The following is a 9,720-nucleotide window of genomic DNA, read 5'->3' on the forward strand; positions in this document are numbered from 1 at the left end:
CGCTCGGGGCGCTCGCCGCGCCGTCCCCGCCCCCCGCCGGATGGGCAGGCGCGGCGGCCAATCGGCCGCAGGGGGCGGGGCGGCGCGGCGGAGCGGCGGCCAATCAGGGGGCGGGCGGGCCGGCGGCGCCGCGGCGCGGGGGAAGATGGCGGCGGCGGCGGCGGCGGGCGGGTGGGGGCCGGAGGCGGAGGAGTTCGAGGACGCGCCCGACGTGGAGCCGCTGGAGCCGACGCTGGCGAACATCATCGAGCAGCGGAGTCTCAAGTGGATCTTCGTGGGCGGGAAGGGCGGCGTCGGCAAGACCACCTGCAGGTGCGGCCGGGCCGGGCACCCGGCGGCGGGCGGGACGGAATCGGGCCCCTGGGGGGGAATCGGGGCACCGGGGGGACTCGGGGGGAATCGGGCTGGAATGGGCCGGGATGGGGCCGGGATCGGCCCCCCGGGGGGGATCGGGCCAGGCCGGGGGAATCGGGCCGGGATCGGGCCCCCGGGGGGGATCGAGGTGGGAGGGGGGATCGGGCCGGGCTCAGGTACCCAGGGGAGATCAGGGTGGGCTGGAGGATCGGGTCCCCAAGGGGGATCGAGCCGCCGGGAGGGATTGGGCCAGGCCAGGGGGGCTTGGGCTGGGTTTGGGCCCTCGGGGGGGGCGGGGGGGGGGTCAGGCCAGGATGAGGGATCGGGCCCCCGGGGGCAGTGGGGCCAGGCTAGGGGGGATCAGTCCAGGACCTGGCCCCCAGGGGTGGTTGGGCCGCGATCGATCCCCCGGGGGTCATCAGGATCTGGCCACCCTGGGGCAGGGGAACCAAACCAGACCACCCTGATGGGGGGAATTGGGCTGGAGCTCCTCAGGATGGAGGAACGGGGGAGAACCAGTCCCCCGTGGGGCCACTCCCGCGCGAGGGGCGGTGGGGGGCAGTTTTCCCACTCAGGGAGGCCACCGGGACCCCCCGCCGGCAGCAGCCCCCCCGCCGTCACCACTGTCCCCCCAGCTGCAGCCTGGCCGTGCAGCTTTCCAAGGTGCGGGAGAGTGTCCTCATCATCTCCACCGACCCCGCGCACAACATCTCCGACGCCTTCGACCAGAAGTTCTCCAAGGTCCCCACCAAAGTCAAGGGCTACGACAATCTCTTCGCCATGGTGAGTCCGGGAGGGACCCGGGAGCCCGGCCCTCCACCATCCACGGCCCCCCCTCACCCTCCCGACGCCGGCAGGAGATCGACCCCAGCCTGGGGGTGGCGGAGCTGCCCGACGAGTTCTTTGAGGAGGACAACATGCTGAGCATGGGCAAGAAGATGATGCAGGAGGCCATGAGCGCCTTCCCCGGCATCGATGAGGCCATGAGCTACGCCGAGGTGATGAGGTGAGCGGGGCTTTATGGGGCCGGGGGGGCTGAGCCGGGGGGTTGTGGCCCCGCTGACACCCCCCTTCCCCGCCGGCCCCGCAGGCTGGTGAAGGGCATGAATTTCTCGGTGGTGGTCTTTGACACGGCGCCCACCGGCCACACGCTGCGGCTGCTCAACTTCCCCACCATCGTGGAGCGGGGCCTGGGCCGCCTCATGCAGATCAAAAACCAGATCAGCCCCTTCATCTCCCAGGTGAGGACGGGGGGAGCCGCGGGGACGGAACCCCCGGGGAGGGGACACGGTGTCCGTGGCCTTGGGGGGGGGTCAGTCTCACCGCCGCCGCCTCCCACAGATGTGCAACATGCTGGGGCTGGGGGACATGAATGCCGACCAACTGGCCTCCAAGCTGGAGGAGACGCTGCCCGTCATCCGCTCCGTCAGCGAGCAGTTCAAGGACCCGGTAAGGCCACCAGTGGGGCAGGGGGGGCGCTCCTGTGGGGGGTGCGGGGACACCGGGAGAGGGACAGGGGTGCCGAGGAGGGGAGTGTGGATGCTGGGGGGAAGACGAGGGCACTGGGAAAGGGTCAGGGACACGGGGAGTGGGACGGGGACGCCAGAAAGGGGGTACAGGGGATGCAAAGGAGGGGAGTGGGGATGCCAGGAGGGGGAGAGGGGTTGCCAAAGAGGGGAATAGGGATCCAAAGAGGGGGACGGGGACACTGGGAAGGGGTCAGGGACGCTGGGATGGGGACAGGGAGGGGGACAGGGATGCGAAGGAGGGGAGTGGGGATGCTGGGAGGGGGACAGGGGACGCCGAGGAGGGGAGCAGGGATGCCAGGAAGGGAGTGGGGATGCCAGGAGGGGGACAAAGACAGCAGGGAGGGGGACAGAAACACTGGGAAGGGGTCAGGGACGCTGGGACTGGGACAGGGAGGGGGACAGGGATGCCAAGGAGGGGAGTGCGGATGCCAGGAGGGGAATGGGGACACTGGGAAAGGGACAGGGACTCTGGGAAGGGGCACAGCATATGCCGGGAGGGGGACAGGGACACTGGGAAAGGATAGGGACGTTGCTGAGGGGAGTGGGGATGCCGGGAGGGGGACGGGGACACCGGGAGGGGGACAGGGCATGCCAGGAGGGGAACAGGGACACTGGGAAAGGCACAGGGACGTTGCTGAGGGGAGTGGGGATGCCGGGAGGGGGACGGGGACACCGGGAGGGGGACAGGGCATGCCAGGAGGGGAATGGGGACACTGGGAAAGGCACAGGGACTCCAGGAAGGGGGACAGTGTATGCCAGGAGAGCTACAGGGACACTGGGAAAGGCACAGGGACGCTGCTGAGGGGAGTGGGGATGCCGGGAGGGGGTCGGGGACACCGGGAGGGGGACAGGGGATGCCGAGGAGGGGAGTGGGGATGCCAGGAGGGGGTCGGGGACACCGGGAGGGGGACAGGGGATGCCGAGGAGGGGAGTGGGGATGCCGGGAGGGGGTCGGGGACACCGGGAGGGGGACAGGGGATGCCAAAGAGGGGAGTGGGGATGACAGGAGGGGGTCGGGGACACCGGGAGGGGGACAGGGACGTGGCCAAGCCGGTCCGTGCACATTCCTGCGGGGAACCCTCCGCCGCGGGGCCGGGCAGGGACCCCTGGCGAGGAGCGGGGATGGGGGGGGGGACACACAATCCGTGTCTGGAGTCACGCAAGGGGACGCAGCACGGTGTCACCGTGTCACTGAGCGCCCTGTGGGGGCCGGGGCCGGGGCGGGGGGGGGACGCGGCAGGAGCAGACGACGTTCATCTGCGTGTGCATCGCCGAGTTCCTCTCGCTCTACGAGACGGAGCGGCTCATCCAGGAGCTGGCCAAGTGCCGCATCGACACCCACAACATCGTGGTCAACCAGCTCGTCTTCCCCGACCCCCAGCGGCCCTGCAAGATGTGCGAGGCCCGGCACAAGATCCAGGCCAAGTACCTCGACCAGGTACCCGCGGGGGGGGGGATTCCGGGGGTGGGGGGGGCGAGTTTGGGGACCCTGAGAGGGGGTCGGGGGGAGTTTTAGCATCCGAGGAGCCTGGAGTTGGCTCTGGAAGGACAGGGGGTCTCAGGGTGGAATTCGGGGAGCCTGGATGCCCGGATGCCCCGAGGACTTGGCGGGGGGGTGCATTGGGGTTGGGGGGGGGGGACACACGCTGGGGGGGTGGGTTGGGGTCCCTAAGAGGGGGGTGGGGGGGGGGGGGAGTTTTAGCATCTGGGGAGCCCAAAGCTGGGCTCTGGGAAGGGAGGGGGTCTTGGGGGAGGTGGAATTTGGGGAGCCTGGATGGCTCGAGGACTTGGGGGGGTTGCGGTGGGGTTTGGGGGAGTGTTGGGGTTTTTTGGGGGGGGGTCACGGACGCCCGTTTCCCTGTCCCCCCCCCCTCCCCCGCCTGCAGATGGAGGACCTGTACGAGGATTTCCACATCGTGAAGCTGCCGCTGCTGCCCCACGAGGTGCGGGGGGGCCGACAAAGTCAACACCTTCTCCTCCCTCCTGCTGGACCCCTACCAGCCCCCCAGCCCCAAATAGCCCCCCCCCCGCCCCCAAAACCCCCCCAGGGGGGGTGGGGGGCAGCCGATATTTATTCTCCCCCCCCACAGGGAGGGGCAGGACGGCTCTGCCCACCCCCCGGCCCCCCCCAGCACGCAGCCCCCACCTCCAGGCTGCAGCCAACCAGCACCGCGGCCCCCCCCTGGGGGGGCTGCTCTGTGTTCCCCCTCCCTCCCTGTGTGTCCCCCCGCTCCGGGCTGGGGTGGGGTGGGGGGACAGAGACGGGGACCCCCCGGGGGACCTTGTGTAAATAATAAATTTGGGAAGCGGAGAGGGCGGCTGGTGGGTTTTTTGGAGGGGGGGGGGGGGGGGCCCGGACACCTGGGTTCCCCGGGGAGTGGGGGGGGGGTGGTGTGTGGCGTGGGGCTCGGCTTGTCACCGGGGGGGTGACGTCAGCGCCGCTGGCGCCGGGCCCGGTGGGACGCGGGGACCCTCATTAGCGCTCGGGGCGGATTAACGGGGCACGGGGAGGGGGCCCCCCGCCGGCTTCCAGCATTTTGGGGGGGGGGGGGGGTTGCGTGGCGGTGGCCCCCCCCCCCCCCCCCCGCCGGCTTCCGTGTCCCACGTCCCGCTGCGATCTGTCCCTGCGACCCCGCTGCTGGCACGAGGCCGCGGGGGACGGAGCCAGGACAGCCCTGGGGGGTCGGGAGGGGGACACACAGGGCCACCAAACACCCCCCCCCCCCCCCAACCCAACTCTGACTCAGTTTCCCCTCCCGGGGGGGTTGTGGTGGTGGTTGGGGGGGGGGGGGGGGGGGGTCAGGACCTGCCAGACCAGAGCTGCCACTCCCTGGGGGGGCTCCGGGGGAAGAACCCAGGCGTCCGGCGTCCCCACCCCCCCCAGGGGACCCGTTTGTGTGTCGTCCCCCCCCAAGCCCTGGGGCAGGGCCAGCCCCCGGACGGTATTTAAGGCCCCGGGACGGGGACGGTGGCCCCAGACCGACGGTGGCCACCCCACACTCGGGTCTCCCACAGGTGAGGGGGGGGGACGGGAGGTATTGGGGGGTGGGGGGTGGGGTCCCTGCCCAGCCTGGGGGGGGGTGGGCGGTGCCCTGTGGCGTGTCCCCAGGGTTTGGGTGTCCCCACTGTCCCCCTTTCACTGTCCCCAGCGTTTCCCCACGGTTTCGGGGTCCCCAGGTCCCCATTTTGCTGTACCCAGGGTGTGGGTGCCCCCCCCCCCCCCAAGGATTTGGTTTGGTGACCCCCCCCCCAAGGTTTTAGTGTCCCCGGGGGTCCCGTTTCACTGTCCCCAGGGGGTCGCCCAGGGTTTTGGTGTCCCCAGAGTCCCATTTTGTGTCCCCAGGGTGCGGGTGCCCCCCCTCGGCTATCGCATCGGTGACACCCCCCCCCCCCCCCAAGGTGTGTGGGGGGGTGTGTGTGTGTGTGTGTGTGTCCCAGGGTGTCGCTGTCCCCAGGGTGTCCCCGCGGCCGCGATGACGGTGACCTACACCTCGCGGGGTGGCCACCGCGCGCTTCGGGGGGTTCTCGCAGCTGCTGCTGCTCTGGCGCGGGAGCATCTACAAACTGCTCTACCGGGAGCTGCTCCTCTTCCTCGCCGCCTACCTGGGGCTCAGCCTGGCCTACCGGTGCGGGGGGGGGCCACGGGGGGGGCACAGGGAGGGACATGGGAACGGGGGGGGGGGACATGGGGAGCAGGGGGAGGGGGCATGGAGGGGGAAATGGGGGGGCACAGGGACGGGGGGGGCATGGGGATGTGGGGGGGCACGGGGACATGGGGGACGTGGAGGGGCTTGGAGGGGGAAATGGGGGGGGCATGGGGACATGGGGGGACATGGAGGGGCATGGAGGGGGAAATGGGGGCACAGGGATGTGGGGGGGCACGGGGGACACAGCGGGGCATGGGGACATGGTGGGGAACGGGGGCACGGAGGGGAATGGGGACATGGGGACAGGGAGGGACGCAGGAACGTGGCGGGGCATGGGGAGCATGGGGGGGACATGGAGGGGGAAATGGGGGGGCACAGGGACGGGGGGGGCACGGGGACGTGGGGGGGACATGGGGACAGGGAGGGACACAGGAACGTAGGGGGGACATGGCGGGTATGGGGACATGGGGGAAAATGAGGGGGGGCACAGGGACGGGGGGGGCACGGGGACATGGGGGGGGAACGGGGAGACAGGGGGACATGGGGGGGCATGGGGATACGGGGACAAGGAGGGACACGGGGGCGTGGGGGGGGACATGGAGAGCATGGGGGGCCATGGGGGGGGTGTGGGGACAGGGGGGCACACGGGGATGGGGGGCATGAGGACATGGGGGACGCGGAGGGGCGGGGGGGGACATGGGGACATGAGCGGACACGGGGACGGGGGGGCATGGGGACACGGAGGGGGCACAGGGGGGGGCACGGGGGCAGGCGGGGACATGGCGGGTATGGGGACAGGGGGGCGCATGGGGACGGGGGGGGGCATGGGGACAAGGTGGACATGAGGGGGGTGCAGGGACACGGAGGGGACATGGGGTGACGCGGGGGGGAACAGGGAGGTCACGGGGACATGGAGACGTAAGGGGGGGGCGTGGGGGGGGGGGGACACACGGGGGGACACGAGGAGATGTGGGGACACGGCGGGGGGGGGTGCAGGGGAATGGGGACACGGAGGGGGTGCACGGGGACACGGGGGGGGGGGACACAGATGACAGGGGACGGTGACACCCCCCCTCGGTGTGTCGTGTGTGTCCCCCCCCCAGGTTCCTGCTGTCGGAGACGCAGAAGCGGCTCTTCGAGAAGCTGGTGCTTTACTGCGACAAGTCGGCCAACCTCATCCCCGTCTCCTTCGTCCTCGGTGAGAGCCCCGCGACCCCCCCCCGGGACCCCCCCGCGACCCCCGGACCCCTCTGGGACACCCCCCCCCCCCCCCCAGAACCCCCCCGGACTCCCTGAGACCCCCCCCCCCCAGGATCCTCCCCAGACCCTCCAACCTCATCCCCGTCTCCTTCGTCCTCGGTGAGAGCCCCGCGACCCCCCCCGGGACCCCCCCCGGGACCCCCAACAGCCCTCACGGACCCCAGACTCCCCCCGGCCCCCCACCCCCAGCCCCACCAGTCCCCTCCCCAGTGTCCCCAGCGCCCCCAGTGCTCCCTCCCAGTGCCCTCCAGTGCTCCCCAGCCCCCTCTCCCAGCACTCCTGGTGCCCCCAGTGCCCCCTAACTCCCCCCGATGCCCCCTCCCAGTGCCCCCAGTGCCCCCCAACTGCCCCAGCCCCCTCTCCCCCCCTCTCTCCGTGCCCCCAGTGCCCCTAACTCCCCCCGATGCCCCCTCCCAGGGCTCCCAGTGACCCCCCAACTCCCCCCTGCCCCCCTTTCCCACCCTCCCCCCGTGCCCCCAGGGCCCCCCAACTCCCTCCCAGCCCCCTCTCCCAGTGCTCCCACTCCCCCCAGCCCCCTTCTCCCCCCTCTCCCAGTACTCCCAGTGCTCCCCAGACCCCTCTCCCAGTGTCCCCAGTGCCCACAACTCCCTCCCAGCCCCCTCTCCCAGTGCTCCCACTCCCCCCAGCCCCCTCTCCCCCCCTCTCCCAGTACTCCCAGTGCTCCCCAGACCCTCTCCCAGTGTCCCCAGTGCCCCCCAACTCCTCCCAGCCCCCTCTCCCAGTGCTCCCACTCCCCCCAGCCCCCTCTCCCCCCTCTCCCAGTGCTCCCAGTGCCCCCAGTGCCCCCCAACTGCCCCCAGCCCCCTCTCCCCCCTCTCCCAGTGCTCCCAGTGCCCCCAGTGCTCCCCAGACCCACTCCCAGTGCCCCCAGTGCCCCCCAACTCCCCCCAGCCCCTTCTCCCCCCTCTCCCAGTGCCCCCCAACTCCCTCCCAGGCCCCTCTCCCAGTGCTCCCACTCCCCCCAGCCCCCTCTCCCCCCTCTCCCAGTGCTCCCAGTGCCCCCAGTGCTCCCCAGCCCCCTCTCCCAGTGCCCCCAACTCCCTCCCAGACCCCTCTCCCAGTGCCCCCAGTGCCCCCAGTGCTCCCCAGCCCCCTCTCCCAGTGCTCCCAGTGCCCCCCAACTCCTCCCAGACCCCTCTCCCAGTGCCCCCAGTGCCCCCAGTGCTCCCCAGCCCCCCTCTCCCAGTGTTCCCAGTGCCCCCCAACTCCCTCCCAGACCCCTCTCCCAGTGCCCCCAGTGCCCCCAGTGCCCCCCAACTCCCTCCCAGCCCCCTCTCCCAGTGTTCCCAGTGCCCCCCAACTCCCTCCCAGCCCCCTCTCCCAGTGTTCCCAGTGCCCCCCAACTCCCCCCAGCCCCTTCTCCCCCCTCTCCCAGTGCCCCCCAACTCCCTCCCAGACCCCTCTCCCAGTGCTCCCAGTGCCCCTAGTGCTCCCCAGCCCCCTCTCCCAGTGCTCCCAGTGCTCCCAGTGCCCCCCCAACTCCCTCCCAGACCCCTCTCCCAGTGCCCCCCAGTGCCCCCAGTGCTCCCCAGCCCCCTCTCCCAGTACTCCCAGTGCCCCCCAACTCCCTCCCCAGACCCCTCTCCCAGTGCCCCCAGTGCCCCCAGTGCTCCCCAGCCCCCTCTCCCAGTGTTCCCAGTGCCCCCCAACTCCCTCCCAGACCCCTCTCCCAGTGCTCCCAGTGCCCCCAGTGCTCCCCAGCCCCCTCTCCCAGTGTTCCCAGTGCCCCCCAACTCCCTCCCAGACCCCTCTCCCAGTGCCCCCAGTGCCCCCAGTGCCCCCCAACTCCCTCCCAGCCCCCTCTCCCAGCGCTCCCAGCGCCCCCCCCCGCCCCCGCCGCCTCCAGCGCATCCCAGTCCCGCAGGTTTCTACGTGGCGCTGGTGCTGGAGCGTTGGTGGGGTCAGTTCCGCAGCGTCCCGGCGCCGGACGGGCTGATGGTGGCGGTGGCCGGCAGCGTCCACGGGGCCGACGCACGGGGCCGCGTCCTGCGCCGCACCCTGATGCGCTACGGCGGCCTGGCCGCGCTGCTGGTGCTGCGCGCCGTCAGCACCCCCCGTCTACAAGCGCTTCCCCACCACCGACCACCTCGTCCAGGCCGGTGGGTGTCCGCCGTGACGTCATCGTCATCGTCGTCGTCATCGGGGAGGGGGGGGGGACACGACGCGCGGCGACATCGCGCCGGGGGCAAGGGCGGGCGGTGGCACCGCGGCGGTGGCGTCAACGGCGCGGTGCGGGTGGTGATGTCGTCACGGAGAGGGGCGGCGATGTCATCGCGGGGGGTGGCGATGTCATTGCGGGGCGGAGTGACGTCGTCAACGGGGAGCGGGCGATGTCATCGTGGGGGCAGCCACACCACCCCAGGGGACAGCGATGTCATCAAGGGGGGGTGGCGACATCATCACGGGGAGTAGCGTTGGCACCACGGGGAGCAGCGACGTCATCACAGGGGGCACTGATGTCATCACAGGGGGCACTGATGTCACCACGGGGGCAGCCATGCCATCGCAGGGAACAGCAATGTCCTCACGGGGGGCGCAGCGATGTCATCACGGGGGGGTGGTGATGTCATCACGGGGAGTAGTGACGTCGTCATGTGGGGGGGCGGTGATGTCATCACGGGGATGGCGTCAGGTTCCCCCACCCCTCCGCGCTGTGACGTCACCAGCGGGGCGCTCCCACGTCACTGGGTGCCGGTGCCGCTGGGCGCTGACATCATGGGTCTGGCGGGTGACATCACTTTGGGGGGGGTGGGTGTGTGACGTCAGCTGGTGACGTCATCACCCCACCCCACCCCACGCCCCCCCGCAGGGTTCCTGACGCGGGAGGAGCGGCGGCGGCTGGAGGGGCTGCGGTCGCCCTACAACAAGTTCTGGGTGCCCTGCGCCTGGTTCGGGGCGCTGGCGGGGCA

At 71.6% G+C, this 9,720-nt stretch overlaps 2 protein-coding genes across 2 annotated transcripts in view; both read left to right on the plus strand.

Annotated features, from left to right (window-relative positions):
* The first annotated feature begins 114 nt into the window (after positions 1-114).
* Positions 115-4,021, plus strand: GET3 (guided entry of tail-anchored proteins factor 3, ATPase). Its single transcript, XM_063318980.1, is given in 8 exon segments — positions 115-312; positions 990-1,137; positions 1,212-1,360; positions 1,445-1,595; positions 1,696-1,803; positions 3,124-3,321; positions 3,770-3,832; positions 3,834-4,021. Coding segments are annotated over 8 exon segments (1,053 nt in total). The 5' UTR covers positions 115-145; the 3' UTR covers positions 3,903-4,021.
* Positions 4,022-5,356: 1,335 nt separating this feature from the next.
* Positions 5,357-9,720, plus strand: part of LOC134507971 (bestrophin-2-like) — a 4,876-nt gene continuing 512 nt past the window's right edge. Inside the window, 6 exon segments of the mRNA XM_063318964.1 lie at positions 5,357-5,380; positions 5,382-5,509; positions 6,634-6,728; positions 8,676-8,863; positions 8,865-8,910; positions 9,621-9,717. Coding sequence (XP_063175034.1) covers positions 5,357-5,380; positions 5,382-5,509; positions 6,634-6,728; positions 8,676-8,863; positions 8,865-8,910; positions 9,621-9,717 — 578 coding nt within the window.

Source organism: Chroicocephalus ridibundus, chromosome 29 (assembly GCF_963924245.1).
Source record: "Chroicocephalus ridibundus chromosome 29, bChrRid1.1, whole genome shotgun sequence".
Lineage (NCBI taxonomy): Eukaryota > Metazoa > Chordata > Aves > Charadriiformes > Laridae > Chroicocephalus > Chroicocephalus ridibundus.